Below are 22,843 nucleotides of genomic sequence, written 5' to 3' on the forward strand. Positions count from 1 at the left end.
ATGAATAAATTTAATCAATAGCATAACACAATTAATGAAATTAGACATTCCGTGAAGTCAGAAAACGAGATAACCTTATGTTAGAAATTAGAAAGGTTTTGTTGTTTTCTTTACAAGTCATAATATAGAACAAATAATTTTAAAAAATCAAAAGTGTTGAATGATTTCTTTAATCGTCTGTGAAAATATTGAAATTACAAAATGCTACAGTGTTATAGCAGAAAAATGTTTCTTTTGTTACAAACACACAGTAAGTTCTGGTATTCAGAGACATTGTTTAGCCACTTTTCACATCCAAGCGATGAAACAATACATTCTTATCATTTGAAATAAGAAAGTTTGAAGAGCTTATTTGATTAACTGTATCTGTTACTGAGCATATCTTTAATTCTGATCTGGGTGTAAGACTAGAGGGAAAGCAGCTAGTCATCACCACTCACCGCCAACTCTTGGGCTACTCTTTTACCAAGGAATAGTGGGATTGACCGTCACGTTATAATGCCCCCACGGCTGAAAGGGCGAACATGTTTGGTGTGATGGGGATTCGAACCTGCGACCCTCAGATTACACGTCGAATGCCTTAACACATCTGGCCATGCCGGGCCTTTAATTACCAAAATCTGCGTTTTTCATATAGGAAAGCTACAAAGGGATATCCGCTGTACCAACCGAGGGAAATCGAACCCTTAACTTTAGCATTGTAAATCCTTATTTATTATTAATTATGAAAATACATTGATTTGAAACCTCCTGTGACTTACGATACAATAGATAAAGAACAAGATAAGCCATCAACTATATTTGTTAGATTTTGTTTAAACCTTACAGGATTTCCAGTGTATGAGCTTTCACGAAGAAAAGTAGTTAATAATTTGTTATGAGCCTAAAGTGTCATATCAGGTCAAAAATTCCCCAAGTGGCCCAGCAAACTGTCTGCGTGCTTCCAATGCTAGAAACCGGGTTTCGATATCCGTGATGGGCAGAGCATAGATAGCCCATGATGTAGTGTTGTGCTAAATTACAAATAACCAGTGCAAAAATATTATTTCTTATGTCAACAATACTACGAACCATCTTATACTTTATTTTAGCATGCGTACAACCTAGTGAAAACTACCAATGTCCTGAAGGACTCACACTGAGACATAACCTGTGTTGTAAGTTGTGCTTTCCTTCAAAGCGTTTACATGTGTGATCAGTATTTGTGAATTTTAATTTTTAAATAAATCGAAAAAGGAAAAACTGTTTCGAACAAACTAAGCAGTAAATTAGTTATTATATACTTCATCCATTATTTTATTTTTAATTGTCAAAGTTAACATTGTAAACATTTCAAGCTTTTTTCTTAGATCCAAGTCAACCAGGAACGGAGGAAGAAACATACGTTCCTTCTCCAAGGAAAAGTAAGTTATGCTACATATAAGATTACGTAAAACGTACCTTTAACGTGAGACAATATGTGTGGAAAGGTTGGTGACAAAATGTCGTGATGGAAAAATATTACTGTGACGATGTTTGTGTTGACGAGTGTTGTTCTTTCTTCCCATTAAATTTCTTCAATCCCTTATTCATGAAGGTAAAAAATGTAGTAATGTGTGAAGACCCGATCTCTTATAATATTCCAGTGCATTGTGGACATTATTTTCTATTCTAAATAATAAATATCTTACCATTTCACCACTCATAGTAACTCAGGTAAAACATGATTCACCAAACCACGTCTATCATTCCCACTAATTCACTGTTCACAGTTTGAGCTTTTCTGTTGTCTGAAGTAAGTTTTTGGACCAGTAATTGTATGCCATAAGTATTTTCCTCCTCCTAGTATTGTTGTATTATTTAAACCTTGACTATTTTATAAAAACTGGTTGACTAGAGCAGAGTTTTACATTAGTTTACAACAAAAAGACTGTCCATGTACTTTCCCTTTGAATTGTTACCGATAGTTTTCCAATATATTCTCTTTCGTTTGTAGTTCATTTAAACACTAATTACAGATTTCTTTGAATAGTGAAACATATAAACAGTATTCAGTTTACAAATTACTAGTAAGTCAGTGTCGACAATCATACATCCTTGGAAGTCTGAGAACTTGTTACTTTTGCCTTTTGTCTTGTTACAAATATATATATCTGCTGTAATTGTGGTCAGTCACGTGATGCGTCAAATGATCATCCTGATTTGATATGAAAACACAGTCAGTGTATTTGGTTGTCATAAGATATGATAAGTAAATACCTTTACTTGGATTATCAAGGAAGAAAGTAAATCTAAAGTGATACTTCACACTTCTTTACATGTACTGTTTTATCCATGTGCATTAAACTTATATGTGTTTGAATAAAGAGTGGAACTTCTTCGATTCCAGTAACTCAGAACGCTGTGGTTATCTTGTTATTTTCACTGTAAGTATACCAAATGAAACGTAGCCTCCTCCAATACTATCATATAACAAAAACAAATTGCACTTGACTAACTTTCTTTTTAACTTGTATTTTTCCATTTCAGCACCATCCATGTCAGAACATACGATTCCATTGGTAACTGCTGCAGTAGGAATACCACTTTTGTTAATTTTTTTAAGGTAAGAACAAAACAGTATTTTTTTATGTTTTGTTGAATAGATCTTAATATAATTTCTATGTTATTAATAGTTGAACCATGTGTGTATATACTTAATAATGAATTTAAAGGGGCTGAGAAATAAAAAAAATATTAGTTACTTTCTTTTAATTAGAATGATAAATAATCAAAAGGTTACAAACGCTTGCATTAAAAAGAAATATATAAGGGGAAATTAGCATCATCAGTTTACAATAAAGTGTATTTTAAGTGTGAAGATTCACTTAAAGCTTAAATTGTGGATCACGTTTTACAATATTACAAGTTCTTCTGATGAAAAACATTCCTTGTAAGTATGTTATTGTTCAACCTGTTTTTTATATGTAAATACAATAAGGTACTGTGCGTGTCAGTAGAAATACTTCAAATTGAAACGTGTAAAATATGGGTAACCTAAATTATTACAATTCGAGTACTTGAGATAAATATAAAAGGCATTTTCATTCAAAAAAGTTCTTTAACTAATTAATGATTTTCAGTTTATTTGAATATGGTCTTAAAATTGAAATTTATCAGCGAGTATAATAATTATTCAATTATCCCTCTTGAGCTATAACATTTTATTCCTTTTTACATTTGTTAACTTTATTTTAAAGAGATGCAGCAGGGGTCAACTTGCAATGTCCACCGTGGGGAACTGAACCCGCCTATTTTAGTGTTATATGTTCATATACTTACTGACGTTCCACTGGGAGAGAACGTCCCTGTGGCTGTCGTTGTTAAATATTATTATTTCTAGATTATAATTATATTCCATTTTTAATTGACATAACACTGATGTACAAATAAGAGTCAAATTAAATCATCCATGTTATTTATTAGCGCTTTTCTTTTGTAGTGTCATTATTTGGAAGTGCAATTGTTGTAGATGTAAAACAGTAAAATCAGCTAACACAGAAGACCATACAAATAAAGATGATAGAAAAAAAATTAAATATTCACTTGTACCACAAAAAGATGAAGACCAGTCTATTAATAGAGACGATAAGAGAAAATGTAAAAGTGTAAAAGAGAAGAGGGCCAAAAAAGTCCAGAATTTTCATCTTCCTAAAGTAAGTATTGTGATAACGGGAAATGTCATCACATTTCATACCGAGTGTCTGGGACTTACAACGCTAGAAACCGGCTATCGATAGCTGTGGTGGGTAGAGCACAAATAGACGAACATAACAAGAATGTAATATACCTTCAGTCACATATATTTACTTACTTTCTATACATTTTCATGCTGGTGTTCTGCGTGAAGTTTAGACACCGTTATAAATATAATGTATTAAGGCTATAAACTTTACACTCTAATCTTCCACCTTATAAGAAACGTTTCAATTTAATGGTATCGATTTTTTAGAAGGACATTTGTAGTCGGTTTAAATGGATACTTGATAGACGTTGTGTGTAGATATATATATATATAATACAGGTTTCTTCTTTATCATTGCAGCCATCTCAAAACATTTTCGAAATTGTTGTACTCTATTGACTCTGTTTATGAGTCATGTGTTTTTACAGTTGTTGACACAGTTACGGATGAATCTTGACTTGTTATAGGAATACAACAACTTTATGCCATGTCGCTTAGCAACAAAAGTATAACCTGATATTCTTGTTGATCTATGTACTCAAAGTATAAAGTGAAATGTATGAACAACAAAATTGTAAAAAATTACATATTTTCTACTGTATTAACATTTGGGAAGATATATGAAAGATGCTTCTAATATGGCCATTTTAAAACCGTTCCACTTGGATAGAAGCTGTTTCAAATTGTGGTTCTAAGCCCGCTACGGGGAAAGGAAGGCGTTTTATCAGTATTTTATCTCATGGTTTTCATTGATCTTGTCACATATGAGGGAGACAATTATTCATGTCGTTAGATAACTTTTCATTAATTATGAATTTACGTAAATTCCGTCCAGAGGACTAGTACTTGCGCAAGTATATAATAATATTTTCTTCATTACCATTTAAGCCGGCTCCAAACCTTTAATAAATGTTTATTCTATAGATTTGTACTGCATGACTCTGTTTATGAGTCATTACCTCGTAAAGTTGGCTCTCACTCATTCCATTTAGTAGTAGAGAGACATATATACGTATGATGTATAATGTGAGGACTTCCATCCTTCATATACTACAACTGCTAATTTAGTTGTGTAAGACTAGAGGGAAGGCAGCTAGTCATCACCACCCACCACCAACTCTTGAGCTATTCTTTTGCCAACGAATAGTGGGATTGACCGTCACATTATAATGCTTCCACGGCTAAAAGGGCGAGTATGTTCGGTGTGACGGGTATTTGAACTCGCGAACCTCGGATTACGAGCCGAGCGCCTTAACCACCTGGCTATGCCGGGACATTTATCTTTGCTTATTTTCTTTTCCTGTTTAACAAACCGGCATTAGCCAAATTTTCTTTGCTTGGATAACTGTAGAACTTTATTGTATCTTATCTGATGTTCAAACACCCCTTTCGTCATGCCAAAATTTTAAACAGTAGAAATTCTCTGGAAGCATCATTATTGTCGTGTTTGTATTCTTTTTTGCGCTTTAGTTCAAATCGATATTGATAAATTTCGCAGCGCCATCTCGATGTTAACACTCCTATGAAAAGTGGGGCCTAATAGGCCCCAGAGCAACTTGAAAGGTTATTAATATTAGGCTAATAATTTTGTATTTAAATGAAATTGCCATTTAAATCCATTAATGAATGGATTAACGAGATTCCCACTGTCCCTCTCTAATATCTAGCGAAACCACAGCCAGGGGAACGAGCTTGGAGAAATCAGGACTAGAAACGTCATTTCGTAGGAGTGTTAAGCTGCTTCCAAACAAATATTAAAATATTCGAATTTTAAATACAAAGGCACCCATAGATTAAGGACATCTGGTGGAGCCCAGAATTACGACCGAACACTTATAACTCTAAAAGTCTGGTATTAATGCTCTTGGTGAGCAGACACAGATAGTCCGTTTTGAAGTTTTCTGATAAAAAAAAACCAACAAAAACGACATTGAGTGAAATTCTCGATAATTGCAGCAACTAAATTAAAATATACATCACGCAATTTATCATTCTTAAAAGTATAGTTGTTGGTACCAACGTTTTTTTATTTCAATTTCTTTTTTAGTTTGATTATTTTTGAAATTCTCAAATTTCTAATAACGCTTGTTAGTAATTGTTTACATTTTGTTCTGTTTAGTACTAGAGAAATATGATACTTTCTACAGAGATTTTCCCCGAAGTAAAGTGGAAAATATTTCGGCATGCACAAGATAAACATTCCCTTCCCTTTTTACTTATTAGAAATCAATTTATAGAGTCAATCAGTTTGCTCAAAATTTGGATATTTCAATAAAAGTGTTGTTCGAAAACGTATTTGAATCGATATCCACTAAACTGATATAGCCCAGTTATCGGTAGTTTCATTGTATTAATTTCCAAGAGGTAATTTCGATATAATGATAACTAACATCAACCTATTCTGATTCTTGTTATTTTTAGAAAGAACCAAAGGCGAATGTTTTCACCCATAGGAAGGACATTCAAAATAGTAATGCATCAAGTAAAATAAGAAACATTATCACGAGCCTTGAAGGATCACATGCCAAATATTTTATAACAACACAGCCTCATAAATATAAACCAATTATCTCATATATATCAGAAACTCTGTTAACTGAAAGGAAGAAGGTACCTTCACCTTGTAGACGTCACAACAAATTTACGAAATACAAATCAATGAGACCTCTTTACTTCAAAGAACTGCGAGATTTGTTTCACGAAAGGAAATCATCAGAGTCAGAGGGTTCTGAGGACTAGAGTCGACAGACAAATTGAGAAACGTAAGCTCCTGAAACATTGTTAGATCCACAAGAATTTTTTGACTAGTGTTTAACCGAAATAGAAAGCCAGATGCAAGACAACAACAGAATAACTTCTATGATCGGACGATTTTCTTCACTAATAAGAGACAGTGGAACTCGATTTGTGTTTTCTTGTCCCAGACTTTCACAAACTTCACATCGATAAAAAAATTAAAATAAAATGTATGTAAATAGAAAATAAAAAGTTATAGAGTATTTTAAAATTGCCTGTTTTATCGCTTTAAAAATCCATGTTTGTTTCAAAGAAAATGATTATTTATTACAGAAGCTTTATAAATTATAACTTCACTGTAGACACACAAGTTGGGGAAAGAATGATTTTAAATCAGTAATTAATATTTTTTGGATATACAAAATTGTTTAGTTTAAGAGTTACTATTCAATTTATTTGATGAGTTAATATTTAATGATTTAAAAAAATAATAGTGATTATTTAACTTTAGTTGTATGACGTGACAAACAAACAAGCTTACCACGTTGATAGTCCTCGAGGAGCTTTGTGCTAGCCGTCCCTAATTTAGTAGTGTAAGACGAGAGGGAAGGCAGCTAGTCATCACCACACACCGCCAACCCTTGGGCTACTCTTTTACCAATGAATAGTGGGATTGACCGTCACATTATAACGCCCCCACGGCTGAAAGGCGCATGTTTGGCGCAACGGGGAGGCAAACCCGCTACCCTCAGATTACGAATTTTCTCAGACAATTAGTCAATGAGAAAAAACGTGAAGTTAGCTCGTGTGAGAATAATTAACCATATCTGGCGATATGATAAAGTTAGTTTCAATGTTTAATAAATATAATAATTTGTATTGTAAAAGGGGGATCTATATTAATTGAACCATTCTCTGTGAATTTTGATGAGAAGTAGACAATTTTTAAAGTTATGATATAACTGTTGTAACCCATGGGGTACTTACTGAGTGAATAATTTACTAATAGTACTGTGAGTAAAAGTAAGTACTGTGTGAAAAATAGTTTATATTGTCAATTATAGTCTTAAGTAATTGAATCAGCCCAAGTGGATATTTGAAAATAAAGATTAATTATTAATTATGTGATATTTCATGGTGTAAATAATTTTTGTACATACGTTTGTCTTATTTTGAAGATATTATTATTTAAAACAAAAAACTGGTAGTTGACTAGAAACGGGAGTCTACCAAAGGTTACATGGGGTTAACAGACAAATGGGTAAAGAAATGTTATTTATAAAATATGTAACGTTGCGAAGGAATGGAAGTCCATTACTAACAAGGAACAGCAGAAATCTCAGAATAAAGCTGCTATAGCAACTTCTATAGATGGTGTTGTTAAGAAACTAGAAAGTTTGACTGTCAACATAGATGCTGCTGCCAAAAGAAAGAGAATCAATAAAAGATGCCAGATTTACTATGAGAAGGAAGTTCCATTTCTATGGTTAATCAGTACACGACTAACAATCAACTTAAGTTAACAAATGGATCAACAGTGTCAATAGTGATTGGAGCATGTTACAGATATTCAGAAGTACCAGCAAATCATAACATGCCAGTGAGTGAAGAATATGTTGGGGACAAAAGAGTGAAGTGCCTACAAGAAATTGTTTGCAGTAGTGAGAGCCAGTCTACTATATTATGACCACATGAGAAGCAAACTACACATGTGAGTGTGTGTGTGTACTTATTGATGGGACAATGAGAAAAGGTCCCATAAGAAAATAAAGATAAATGCATTATATTATGTGGTAGACCTGGAGACAACAGTATAAAACATCCATATTTGACCAAATTGTTTAAAACATACCAGCTAGTAGAAACTCAGATAACAGATCGAAAGAAGATTGATGAACCATTGGTGGTCACCACTAGTGGTCAAGTAAAGAAGAGCAAGCAAGACATCAAGACCTTACAAGTGTGAAAAAAAGGACATCCCGAATGTAGGTTTGTAGGAAATGAAGGAATCATAAAAGAAAGTTCTTCCATTGCAGAAACTTTGGGACAATACCTGGGAGAAAATTTAACAGAAGACAAAGGAGATGGTACCAACAGAATAGAGAAACAAAAGAGAGTGCTATGTCAGACCTACCAAAGACTATATGTATGAAAAACATATATATATATAAACGAAGAAGCATTGGCAGTCACAAACAGAGCTCAAGAAAATAAGAGCAAACATAACACGAAGATCTTACAAAGGTCAAAAGGTGATATCACGAATGTAGGTTTGCAGGAATTGAAAGAAGCGTAAAAGAAACACTTTTCGCTAGACAATCTTTGTGATAAAATATGGGAAAAAAAATCGAGCAGAAGACAAAGAGGTAAAGCACTTATAGAGCAGAGTATTAGAAGGAATTGCTGTACCAAATCAAACAGAGAAATTATACTGGGGAAGTGCAGCAAATCAAAACGACAGAATACAGGACTCAACTGATGGAACAAATTCACGAGTTGACTGTGCAAGGACACCTAAGAGCAAAGAAGATAGAGGATAGATCCACTAGTTATGTTCATTGCCCAGGAATCATCAGAGATGCGAGCAGATCTTGCTGGCCATGTACTATCTGCCAAAAGACAATACCAGGAGGAAGGGTGGTTGAGGTGTTACTGGGGGGAGATTTATTAATTAAAGATTAATTAATAATGTGATTAATATATGGTGAAGTGCAAATTCTTAATTAATATTTAAGTAATACTTTATTTAATTAAATATTAATAAATTAATTAGGTGATGGATATGTATGTGATATGCAAAATTAAAATAATTAATATACAAGTTGGAGTAATAACCAAATTTAATATCAACTTTTTTTCAAATACTTAATATGAAAACCCATGTTTTTCCAAAAACGAGGATGTTATTAGGCAGCATTATATGATCATGTCACTAATGTCAGAGGGAGTGCTGCTAGAAGTGATGCCATCACCACAAGACGAAGTGTCAACATTGATCTTTTTATATTATAACACTAGATTTATAGTTTTCGTTTTTAGAGTCACTTTAAAAGTATCTTATGATTGAAAACAACAACACACTATGATTTTAGTAAATGTAGTTTTACTCCATTATAAAATAAGACTTCAGATATATGGCATATTTTACATTTTTAAATACGTTATTTTTTTTTTACTTATATAAAATTCCACTATGTTTTATGTAGGTATATGTTAATGTGTGTTACTTAAACAATGACTCAATGACTTTCACTTCTATATTTCTGTGGACTTATAATGCTAGAAAATAAGTTTAGGTAAGCGTGATGGGCAGCCACAGATAGCCCATTGTGTATTTGTGTAGCTAACTTTAAACAAAAATAAACAAACAGTTCTACATTTAATTTGCATGGCAGATTTTACATTTATAACGTTTCATAGGTATAGCATTTATCGATAACAAATTAGTTTACATTTCTCTAATTAATATACTGTATAACATATGTTTGTAATAAACAAAAATAAATCCAAACAAAAATCAAAGACGCTGCACCAATTAAAAGGATCCCCAGGATACAGGCTGTAATGTGATATATAAACTGTACTCTAGATTTGGAAGGTGATTGATGACGTAGAACCCACATTGTGGTTGGAAACACTGACTGATGACGTAGAAACCACATTGTGGTTGGAACACTGACTGTCAGTTTTAACCTCCACACGTCAGTCTCACATGAAGAAATTCAAGAGCAATAAAATAATTAAAATCAATTGAAATTAGGAGAGCGAGATGTGAGTGTTTGAGCCCATAACGTCATACATCAATATCAGATAAAAAAATCGCAGGGTGCGGTATCTATCAGATGCAACAATGATTTAGTAATAAATCTATATCGAAGTGAGTTTGTGACGGTTAGGGTCTTGTTTACTATGATTTCATCTGTTGCTGTTTGTGAACAGAGCCAACTACTGAAGATTTCTGTCATTATTTTTAAGAAAGTAACTAATAACACTGTTTTGGGTTTGAATTTTATAGCTGGGAATATGGTTTATAATTATTTTTAACAGTGTGGTGTCGACAGTGAAATGTAACAAAACGATTGTTTGTTTGTTTCTTAGGTTAGCACAAAGCTACATATTTTACTTTATACTTTTGTCTACAGCGAGAAATCGAATTCCTGACTTTAGTGTCAAAGCCCGCTGAACTATTATTGACGCGACAAAACGAAATTTTGTTTTACTTGGATATTTGAACATAAGTACGCAAGAGGTCTCTGTGCTAGCTTTCCCTAATTTTGAACTGACAGACAGATACGAGCAGCATTTACTATCGACTCTGAAATTGCTTTATTCGAATTCTTCAATCTCACTGCCACTATTAAAACTATTGGCGCGCTTTTATTTAGGTGAAACGTGAACTATGGATCTTTAGATGCATTGCCCGAATAAAAATCACTCGGTCAAGCTTAACCCACAAACTACTGTATTTTTTGAAACACAGTTGAATGGACGGTGAAATCTTATATCGAAACGTCTTCCTCTACACTTTTGTTTCTGCAATAGTTGTCGTCCATTTAACTTAGATTCAGCACTAATACTCTGTCTAAATAGTCTATGAAATAATGTTATATCTTTAATATAAATCACTCGGTCAAGCTTAACCCACAAACTATTATATTTTTTGAAACACAGTTGAATGGACGGTGAAATCTTATATCGAAACGTCTTCCTCTACACTTTTGTTTCTGCAATAGTTGTCGTCCATTTAACTTAGATTCAGCACTAATAATCTGTCTAAATAGTCTGTGAAATAATGTTATATCTTTAATATAAATCACTCGGTCAAGCTTAACACACAAACTATTATATTTTTTGAAACACAGTTGAATGGACGGTGAAATCTTATATCGAAACGTCTTCCTCTACACTTTTGTTTCTACAATAGTTGTCGTCCATTTAACTTAGATTCAGCACTAATAATCTGTCTAAATAGTCTGTGAAACAATGTTATATCTTTTCTTTTGTCTTTTACTCTAGGCTGTACATGTTTCGAAAAGAAATAAGCCATCTTATAGTATAAGTTTATTGTTTCTTCATTTATGCGTGGCCTGACATGGCCAAGTGGGTTGAGGCGTTCCACTTGTAATCTGAGGGTCGCGGAATCGAAACCCCATCGCACCAAACATGCTCGCCCTTTTTGCCCTGGGGCGTTATAATGTGACGGTCAATCCCACTATTTGTTGATAAAAGACTAGCCAAAGAGTTGGCGGTGGGTGGTGATGATTAGCTGCCTTTTCTCTAATCTTACACTGCTAAATTAGGGACGACTAGCGCAGATAGCGCTCAAGTAGCTTTGCGCGAAATTCAAAAACAAATCACCCCTAGCGGAGCATAGGACACACATAAAATGTAGTTTGAAATGGTTGAAGTTAAGCACAAAACTGCACAATGAGCTATCCGTACTCTGCCCACCACGGATATCGAAACCTGGTGTCTAGCCTTCTAAATCCACAGACATATCGCTTTGGTTTGAATTTTGCGAAACGCAGGACAAGGGCTATCTCTACTTACTTTTCATAATTTAGCAACCATAAACTAGAGGAAAGATAGCTAAACACCATCCACCACCGACTCTTGGACTATGCTTTCACTAGCAAATAATGGGACTGACCGTCACATATAATGCCCCATGGATGAAAGGGCAAGTATTTTTGGTGACGGAGATTCAAACCTATGACTATTAAATTCAGAGTTGAGCGCCTTAAACACAAGATCATACCAAGTACACAACAGCTGTATATAAGTTATCAGAAAAGTGTAGTGCAGCGATTCACGACCTCTAACCTTGTACTTGATCTCAAAATGAAAGTTCTTGGGTTCGAAACGTGCGTATTCAGTTTTATAGTGTATTTATAGAAGTGGAATATTTAGAGAGAAGGATTAATGTTAAATTTTAATGTGATCATAGTACTAATATTTGGATGTATTTTATTACTCACAATATCCAACTGTTACAGATCAGAAGTTTGGGAACAATGTATTTAAGACTATAGAGTGATATACGAGCAACTGTAACTATTTATTGTAAGAAAACGTAATTTGAGCATATTTTTAATCAGGCAAGTGCTAAGGATCGTAACACACAACAGTATCTATCCAGGAAAATACTAACGATCAGAACATAGATGATTGTTTATCTAAGCAAATTCTAAAGATATGAACATTGGTTACTATTTATCCAGACGAGTACTAAAAATCAGTAAAACGTGCGCATGCTATAAATCACGAGTTGAATTATGCACTCTCTTGGCTAGAACACAGCATGGCAAATGAACTATAAAAGCAAGAAATGAAAATACTTGTTTCTTTTAATTTTAGTTTGGAAGTACATCTTGTTCATATGGTGTCATTCGTTACTAAGGTATAGTTAGTTTTTAACCTGGTTTTTTCTTTAATTTTGGGCTTACTGTGTTTCTTCAAAGAACATTACAAGATGTAGCTTTAGTAGGTCCCGGGAACTATGAGGAAGATAGCACCAATAAAGTTATTGAATGGTGAAGAAGGAAACATCACCGTGTTTTGTAGAAAGACCACAAGACAACCTTTAGAATCTTGACCGTAGGAGTTTGTTTCTGGTGCTGTCATTAGTGAAAATGTACAGTCTCTTACCTTACTGGACATGTTCATTTTCAGGTCACCACTTTAGTTTCATTGGTCAATGGACTTTCAGAATGACCAGTACATTGGAATAATCACATGGAGGTAGTGAGAAGATTTGGCACCAAACTAACACACTTCTGGTTTTGGTTCATGAAACAACAGTTTATCTGTTTACACGTTTTAAGAGCCAAACTAAAATAAGAACTGTCTGAGCTGGATAACTTGGTTACACAGAGTTAACCATTAACATTATGATGAGTTGTATGTCTGACTGCAATGCATCCAAGGGAAGAGAAGCTAAAACTTTGCACACATGGTAAGGGGATAGTGTGGGTGTGTACCGAGGTACTATGTGTTAGATTTGACTCAAAAATGTTCTTTATCCTAATTATTCTGCTTTGTAAAGGTCTATAGAAAAGTATAATTTTTCTCTCTCTTACTCTGAACACTATTTTCGACATAAACTTGGGAACTCTAAACATTTGAAGTAAACTAAGTTTTAGAAACAGAAACAGAGAATACGGTAGAATTTGAAGACTGAAAAAGATTCAGATAAAATCACAGTAATAAAATAATCGAATCTGAGAAACTGAAGTAAATCTATTTGTTTTTAAAAAAGGTTGGACTGAATTAAGATTGGAAAATCGTAAAATAAAAATCATTAAAGAATTGATGCATTGGGGCAGCTATAGAATTAATTAAAATAAAGGAGACACTTAACTGGTATAGTAAGATCTTAGTGGATCCACTCCTAGATATGTTTTAGTACTGTATATAGAGTCCAGGTTAAATGGGTTATAACTAAAATATTCCTGGTTGACCAAGTATGATAATGATTGAAAATGTTTCATGACCAATGCTGTCAGTGAACAAAGGTCATGGAGTGACATTGTTCACTGGACAAAGAATGTAAGTTGAAATTCTTGATATGAGTATGCTTTCTTTGTACACATTTCCACTAAATGATCAAGAAAAAAGATGTTTAGCATCACAGATATTAATTTTGAGGTAAAGAGGACTGGAAGGTTAAACACCAACCATCTAGCAGAAGAAGACTATTGTATTGTTTGAAATGGTAAGTGAGTTGTACCAGTGATGAATATTAGTAGTCTGTTCTCTTTATTGTACTTTTAAAATTAAACAATAAGTTATCCTCTTGTAAACACTCTCAAACTCCTATATTTTGCTTTTCTTTAATTAATTTTTTTTTACCTAGTGTTTTCCTTACATCATCGCAACATGTAACTGATTTGCATATTTATTTTCTGTTTTTTTCTATTTATCATTTAATACTGAAACTTATGTTAGTGAACTTTCTATTTGTCTTTCCTGCAAGAAAACATTTCTTAAATAGCAACTTCTATAACTTTTTTAAGAAATAAAAATTCATTCATGTTTTAGGTAAAAATAAAATATCTACTATTTCTAAACTTCTTGGTTCAGTGACGTCTAAAGAAATACTTCTAGGAACAGATGGTTAAAGTTAAGAGCAATGAATCTGCCATTGCAGACAAGTGCTTACAATCAGACTTGATCGTTTATGATTTGTAAGACTCGTTTAAGTCATACTGTAGATTTGCAACTATATATACTCTATAATAATAAATGTTGGTTTGTTCTTTTAGGTTCTTAACCCTGCAGGAGAATTTCATCCTACATAAAACAGCTGCTTATTTAGGTACAGTAATCTGAAATTACATAAAGCACATTATTTCAATGGCATTTACTGTATATGTATACTAAGAACAATACATCTCTGTGGTAACCTGCTGCTGATATTACCAGCAAGCAGCAACAAGTTAATCCCAATCACATTATGTCAGGGCTTACAGAATGTCATCAAGACCGCATAGATTTCTTTGAAAACCTGACTGATAATTGCCATATTTTATATCCAAGAAGCTGCTGTGGTAGTGACATTTTCCAATTTTAAGCTACAAGGTAGGTATCTAAAGGTTTTAAGTAAAGCTGTTGATAAACCTAGCAATTTTTTATTGGAACTCATAATCAGGTATTTGTTATAAACATAATAAAGGAGAATCAAGATTAATTTAATGCATTACTTCTTAGCTTGCAGCCTGAGCAAATATAATTATTGTCAGAAAACAACAAAATTATAAACCCTGTCATCTCCTTTGAAACTCCTTTAAAGGAAATGAGCACATTGTTTTTTTGTAACTAATAAGAGGGTAACAAATTGTAAATAATGGAAAAGTAATTTAAAGTTTTAATGACGTTACAAAACCTAAAATATGATCAAATGTTTATTCCCTAATATTTTAGTAGTATTAAAAAGGGTAAACAAGTTCTTGCTTTTATGACCCTGATGTTATGCACAAGAAACACTTTTACAGGGGCATAAAAACTGACAATGCTGAGTTCCTTTAAATTTTTTCACGAGTAAAAAATTGCTGAAGACAGCGATTGCATAGACTCATGAAAAGTTAACAAATGTTTGAAAATATCTAGATAATATTATTTCTGACTAGAATTTTCATGATACCAAAACTCTGGATTCACATCTCAACAGGACAAAAATCAAATACCATGATTACATAACGCACTAAACTCATACCTCACTAAAAAACAAAATATACAACATGATTACTCCAGTTATGTTTTACCAAATAAGGAAGGTTATAATTATCTATCTTCAGGAAATGGAATTCACAACATAATCACTAAAGCAATGTAGTTAAACCCCACTATTTAACAAAGCATGCATCACAACCACTCAAAAAACATAGCTGATTGTGACCAGAAAAAAAAAACATACCAGTACTGTTTGTACAATAAGTCCTGTCTAATGAGATAAAACATTGTACTGTAGCCAGCTGTGTTTTAATGTACAAAAAACCCACACAATGGCTCTCTATGGAGAACATACGTCAGCTTCCACTTGATAAATCCACTACCACTGCTACATAGCCCAAGAACATATTAGCAAATTTTTTATACGTGTGGAATTTTTCCATCGTCCTGTGACTCCTAAAAATAACCCTCAAAGTTGATAATGAAAACATAAGGATATGAGCTGTCTCAGATATAATTTCTTTTCAGCTTTAAGAGATTCTAGATTGACCAAATGTTATTATTTTACATGAGTAATAAATATAAAAAGGTTCAATCATAAAGGAGAGATATTCTGATAAAATATAATAACTTTTAAATAGTTGTGTGAAACAAAATAGATAAAAATTGCAAATAAACTTTATGAATATAATATAACAAGTTAGAAACTTAATATCTCCCTCTGAATGCATTAATTATTTTCAAAACTACATGTACTATTGACTTCAAAGGTTTATTACATGCATTAAAGAACTAATGATTTCATTCATATATTATTTCAGTCAGACAATATGGTGAGTGGATGGTAGATAATATTCTAAACATATCAGACAGAATGTGTTTGTTTTGTTATAGCAAAGCAACAAAGGGCTATCTGCTGTGTCCACCAAGGGGAACCAAAACCCTGATTTTAGCATTATAAATTCAAAGACTTACCTCTGTCCTACTAGGGAACAGACAATGAACACTTGTATAACAGTTGTTATGGAGTGAATGCCTTTTCTAAGTTAGCATTCACAAACTTCATATCATAAAAACTGTTGTTATAACAAACTAGTATTCCAACCACTACTGTAGTTGTTGTATGCCAGCGAGCCTTATAAGCTATTAAATGCAATGGTAGCCCAAATCAAAATCTTATATCAAGGTTAAAATTGCCTTCTTGTTTTCAAATTATATATTCTCTAAAAAAAGGATACTTAATTCTTTTAGCTTTTTTCACCTCAGTCAAATACATTAGACTACTGAAGGTTTTTCAATGTGTGTAAATAATCATACTTAAATAATGTTAAACCTTCACACCACCATTATTTTCTAATGGGATTCCAAACATATTTATATATGGTGCCTTTGTTGTTAATATTTGCAATAATTTTATCAAGATACAAATAATAGTTGATACTATGGAATAAGAACCAGAATCTCATTTGATTAAGTAAGTGGTTCAAAAGTTGTATGAAGTTTAAAGTTAGGCAATTGAAAACAGATGTTTCATTTCAAAGAGAATAACTGATATTTACCTGTAAGACAGGAGTATTATGCAGTGAAAACAATATTTTATTGTTAAAAAGGCTCCAATGCATACAAAGATTCATTAAAAATCCATCATCATATCATATTATTTACAATAGAAAAATAATTAAATGTTCAAAAAAATACCTTTCAAAGTTATGTGAGAGTGTACTGTTATCTTGTATAATCATAGATTACTCAAACAATAAAAATATCATACTCAAAATATTTTTTAAAATTATTTTATAAACTGCTATACTTTATGACTTTATATACACATATAAAGTATATTCAGTGTATACGTATTTTTATCAAATTAACACTGAAATAGTGAAAATGTTTTATATTAAATTTCTATAAAATGTGCATATATTTGAAAGTTAAGTAATAACATTTTATTGTGAAAATTATTTGTATTTTATCCAAAAACAGTCACAAGCATAAGCAAAATAAGTAACTGAACAATTTAAAAATGTTTTCATCTTCAGTAATATCAGACCCTTTGGCTTTCTATTAATGGCCAGTGATCCCACAAGAATATAAATGTATGTGTGTGAAATTTCCAAGAATGCTCCAAATGAATATCCTTAATGAGTTGTGTTATATGCCACAACAGCAGTTTACTACATTATCAATCAAGACAAATGATTTAAGAATTAATATTTTTTACTTAATCTGCTAAATGTATTATGTCTGTTATTAATACTCTAAGGTAACATTTGAGGACTAAACTGACACCTAATAAAATACAATTTAGATGTTAGAAAAGTGCTCATACTGATGTCCAAGCCCCTAATGGCACAACGGTATGTCTGCAGACTCACACCACTAAAATCTGGGTTTCGATGCCCATGGTGGACAGAGCACAGAGAGCCCATTGTGCAGCTTTGTGCTTAATTCTAAACAAACAAACTGATGTCCAACTAAACTATGTTACAATCTAAAATTAAAATATACTGCTTTGAAAATGCAAGTCTTTCTATTCGAAATTTTGAGTAACTTACAAGTTATTGTGTCACAAAATATTGTGAACTCAGATAATAAATGAGCCATTTATCCCAATCTCATACACACTTTGAAAAACTTTAATTTATAATTTGTATTTGCAATAATTAACGTACAACTACCTCTACTACCAGCTTTGAGTTTTATCAGTATCCGACATAGAATTTTAGCTTTACACATTTCGTGGGTATGAGCGCTAGTTCCAGAACTAATGCAATATCAAAAAATTACAGATTAAAATCATATTAATTACTTATCTTAGGATCTGGAGACAACTATTATGATATCAGTCATGTCCTATTTCTCACCTTTTAACCTAATAATACTACTAATATTTCAAAATATTCTGTTCTACTAACAATGATAAGAATATAAACATACGTATGCTTTTTTATTTTCTTAATATGACGAGAACTTTCTTGCAGACTCCGTTGTACTCTTTGTTCGAAACTGTAGAGGTCGCTTGATAACACATATGGATAGCTAACAACGCGGGAAACTGACAATTTTTTATAGTTTTAATTTAGTGAAGTGATGTCTCTAAAGGAAAAAACTAAACGAACCAGGAAAGAAAGTTGATCAGAAGAATGAAATATATCAAAGTAAAACAATTTTATTGTTGTATACATAGGCATTGAAATTCTGAATTATGTAAATTGTAACTAGTGCAATATTTGGACTTTAAAGTAATATACTGTGACTTGAATTTATCGTAGCGGCTGAGCCTAATTCCAGTCTGTGAGTGTTAATACAAAAATGAGTTAGTTAGCCACATAATAATTGTTCATGCTAATTATAAGTAGTATGTGCAATATTATTACAAATGTTCAATGTAAGTAGATTTGGACAACATTTTAAAATTAAATTATTAGTATATAACATAAATAGGGACAACATAAATTGTAAATTTACGATTTTTAAACTTTAAAGGCAATGGTGAAATAAATGCATGTCCTGTCACTTTGAATTGTGGCTTTATCGTAATAAGAAAAAAAGGCTTTTCCAGTTGTTGAGTGAGTCCTGCAAATTATTATGGTTTTATTCTCACTGTCACTTGTCCATGTGAAGTAACGAGTAAATCATCAAGAGTGTTTAATAGGACAAGTACTTTTCCTTTTAATTTAATTGCTTTAGTGACTTTTTATGTGAAAGTTTTAAACTATGAAAAACTATTTTTTTTATTTTAATATTTTTTATAATATTAAATAGTTTTTCATTAAAACAAATTCAGATACAAGACCAGAAACAACATGGGTAGATAATTGTACATTGCTGTCAATCTGGATATTTTGTTTATTGGCTGATGCCTTTACCAAAATCTCATTAGCCAAAAAACAGACAACTGTTACACAGTTTGTTAAAACTGGATCTGCAGCTGGCCACAAAACAGATATCAACATGCTACAACATTCAGTGATTAAGTATACTGATCCTCTATTGATAAAGTAACATTAATACAGGAAAAGAAGAAAGTAGCTTGTAAGTTCAAAGTGACAGTGTAGATGCAATGGTTCAGACTTAGAGGTCAAAATGGCATAAAAAGCAGGTGTGAAAGAGCTGCAAGGTAAATTATAAGTATGAAGAAAGAAAAAAGGAAGGACTGATTCATCTATTCCACTGGAGAGTGATGAAGATGAAATGCCTAGCAGTACTTCTGAGGATCCCATGGAGTTTGTGACACTGAATGAATGATGCAGATTATCCAAGAATTGAAGTGTAAAAGCAAGACATTGTTGTGGTATTTCAACATGGCACAGGAGCAATGCCGATTCAATTTGGTATTGAATCCACAACAACATTAAACTTTTCAAATCAAGAAGCTCTATGAAAAGCATCAAGTTTCAGTGCTCTTGAAAAGAACAGTTGATTGCTTGCATTCTGCATGGCAGGATTAAGGATTCTTTGTACTATGTTACTTCCAGGAGATCCAGATGATCTTATGAACATGACTGGAAATACAATTAAATCTGATGATACAAAACTATTCTCATATGCCAGTAATATGCAACAAGTTTTGCCAGAGAAAGTTATACTTGCACTGATATGCTAGTCAATGATGTTTAAAGAAATGAAAGATAGATTGAAGAACAAACTTTTGAAATAGCTAGATGAGAACTGTCCCACTGATATGAAGGTCGTGGATTTTGTATCTACTTTGAAAACTAAAAGCAAGAATGAAAGCAAATAGTCAATAACACAACATACACATCTTCCAAGTTTACCACTGTGTGCTATGGGAGTCAAAAACTTGGAATAGCATTACTAAATCTGCATATTTTTTTTTCATAAAACTTTGTGGGAGATTTTTGTTCAACCTGAAAACTCTAAAAGTGAGTTTTAGCTCATTCTAGAAGGATGTTATTTATTAAGGGCAGTCATTCAGCACAAATCCTGGGTGTCTGGCTTGTGGAAGCAGTGTTAAAAATTTGCAAACAGTCTAAAAAAAGTTGATTTATTTATATCAACTAATTGTAATTTTAATGTGTTTGACCAGAAACTAAAATAAATTGGTATCTGTATTGATGGTGGCACTATTTTTTTCTCACTTTGACTATTTTAGATTTAGATTTACATTGCTTAGCTTTAGGCCAGACCGTAAAATAACTTATTGTTGCAAGATTCATGGTTAAATTTCAAAATTTCTTAATCAGAATGAAATACAATTGTATTCCTATGAGAATTGATTATATCAGTTGGTTTCATGCAAAGTAATGAATTAATTTTATGAAAATAATCAACTTGTGTGTCCAATTATTACTATCTTCAACATTCAGTAATCAAAAATTAATCTTTTTAGAGGCAGTTCACATCTTGCACAGAAAGCTGTCTTTATGTCTGCCTTAGAAATTTCCATGCTACTTGTGAAGTTCTGCTGATTGTGTGAGTGACCTCACACAGGTCGTGTAGTAATTATGGATTATAGTCATGTTGACTAATTGTTTTTTCAATTATGTTGTGATGCTTCTTGTTTGGTGATGTTGTTTTGTCTGGTGCACATGGGATGGTGTGTAAGGCAGAGGTGAGACTGTTTCTTGTTTCTGTTTTTTATAGTATTCTTTGGCTGGTGTATCAAATATGTTTTTTGAAATAACCAAATACTTTGTTGAGGTCAGAAAATGACTGATTTGGGGTATATTCAGTGGTGATGCACACCAACACACACACACATCCTGAATAGATCAGATGTATTTAAGTTGGGTCTGATAAAGGCAAATTCTGGGTGTTATTTATCTTATTTTACTGCTTTAATATCATGCTGAAAAGGTGTGGTCAGTTCTTATAAACTTCATGAGAAGACAGTGCATTAGCATTCAAAATATTACAGTCCAACCAGGTATCCAAGGCTACCTTAACTTTTACCAGTGTTTGAAACTGCAAAATTTTGTGATGGCCTTTTTAACATGTCTTTAACACTTTGTAATTTCATAATTATCATCAACATTGTCTGCAGGAAAGTAGGAACAAAAACAGTATGAAAGGCTTTGTAAAATCATACTTCCATATAGTAATCTTAGAAGTACCACATTAATGTCAAATTCACAGTGTAGTTTTCATCTTAACAGCTGTCACATTATTTTTAATGAACATGTATCAGATAATATATTTTGAATACTTTAAAACTCTAATTATCTTTGTAATGCATGATTTGTTCACTTAATCAATGAAATAGTATGCAATGTTTATTGAAGTTATTGATACAAAGGTTCAAACAAATTGCTGGTATTAGAAGAGTAATCACACTCTACTCACATTACCTTAGGTAGATCAACAAGTAGGAAGGAAATTGAGGACCTGAACTTGATATTCAAATCTGTAACAACACAGAAAGGTAAAATACTACTATTTATATTATGAAATAGGTTTTTTCTGTCACTTTTCCTTGCTTGTGGAGAATGAAGTTGATGTTAGATAACACTGCACAACAAAGTTTTTGCTTCTTGAACACTGTTGGGTGTTCCTTGTAGAGTTTTGGCTGCTGAACACAAAAATCATATCCAAATTTGCCCATTACGTACAGTTTCGTTGAAATCTTCAGTTTTGCTACCATGGGAAAACAATATCAGGGCAACTGGAATTTGTCAATGCTTGCTGACTACTGTTGGACACTGCAACGTGATGCACCGGACATTGAATACAAACAAAAATCAGGAGCAAAACACTTTTAATTATGTTGAACTTAATAGCATATTACAAACATTAACACATTTAAATAAGTTATTGCCAGTAAACAATTAACTGTTTATTTCTCAAAGTTTCCACATGATGAAGCAAAACCAAAACTGTATTTGTGCATACCCACCAGGTACCTGTCACAATCAGCAAAACCTTTTCAGGAAGCAAAACATTTAAAAGAAAAATTGTTGTGCAGTGTAATTTGTGTATGGAGTAAAGTTTATTATCTTAATTGTACCTAATACAAAAGCTAGATTAGACTAGCTTTCCCATAAGTTATTTCTGTGTAATTCAATAGAGAGTGTGAGCAAGAAATTATGAAATTTGTATATTCCTATTGTTGTATGACTTTCCAGTAACATAACAAGTATGTGATATGTATCTCAGAACAACTGGTTATACCAAAATAAAACTGAAAACAATGTTTTGACCTTCTTAGGTTATATTCAGATCAACAAAGAAGGAGTTTGCAACAGTTGTTCTGAAATACATTTTTACTTCAAG

At 32.5% G+C, this 22,843-nt stretch overlaps 2 protein-coding genes across 11 annotated transcripts in view; both read left to right on the forward strand.

Annotated features, from left to right (window-relative positions):
• Nucleotides 1–6,710, forward strand: part of LOC143243215 (uncharacterized) — a 48,448-nt gene extending 41,738 nt beyond the window's left edge. For 2 of the 3 annotated variants that reach the window (XM_076487047.1, XM_076487045.1), the window contains 2 exons: nucleotides 2,509–2,584; nucleotides 6,125–6,710. In XM_076487047.1, the coding sequence (XP_076343162.1) occupies nucleotides 2,509–2,584; nucleotides 6,125–6,442 (394 nt within the window). In that variant the 3' untranslated portion in view covers nucleotides 6,443–6,710. Of the gene's footprint in view, nucleotides 1–2,508; nucleotides 2,585–3,218; nucleotides 3,444–6,124 lie in introns of those variants that run through there. The other variant, XM_076487048.1, reaches the window with a different exon arrangement.
• Nucleotides 6,711–18,660: 11,950 nt separating this feature from the next.
• LOC143243213 (RNA polymerase II-associated factor 1 homolog) overlaps nucleotides 18,661–22,843 on the forward strand; it is a 49,880-nt gene continuing 45,697 nt past the window's right edge. For 6 of the 8 annotated variants that reach the window (XM_076487037.1, XM_076487039.1, XM_076487042.1 and 3 more), the window contains exon 1: nucleotides 18,661–18,768. In XM_076487037.1, the coding sequence (XP_076343152.1) occupies nucleotides 18,754–18,768 (15 nt within the window). In that variant the 5' untranslated portion in view covers nucleotides 18,661–18,753. The remainder of the gene's footprint in view (nucleotides 18,769–22,843) is intronic. The other 2 variants (XM_076487043.1, XM_076487036.1) reach the window with 2 other exon arrangements.

The sequence above is a fragment of the Tachypleus tridentatus genome, unplaced genomic scaffold, assembly GCF_004210375.1.
Source record: "Tachypleus tridentatus isolate NWPU-2018 unplaced genomic scaffold, ASM421037v1 Hic_cluster_2, whole genome shotgun sequence".
NCBI classification, from domain to species: Eukaryota; Metazoa; Arthropoda; class Merostomata; order Xiphosura; family Limulidae; genus Tachypleus; species Tachypleus tridentatus.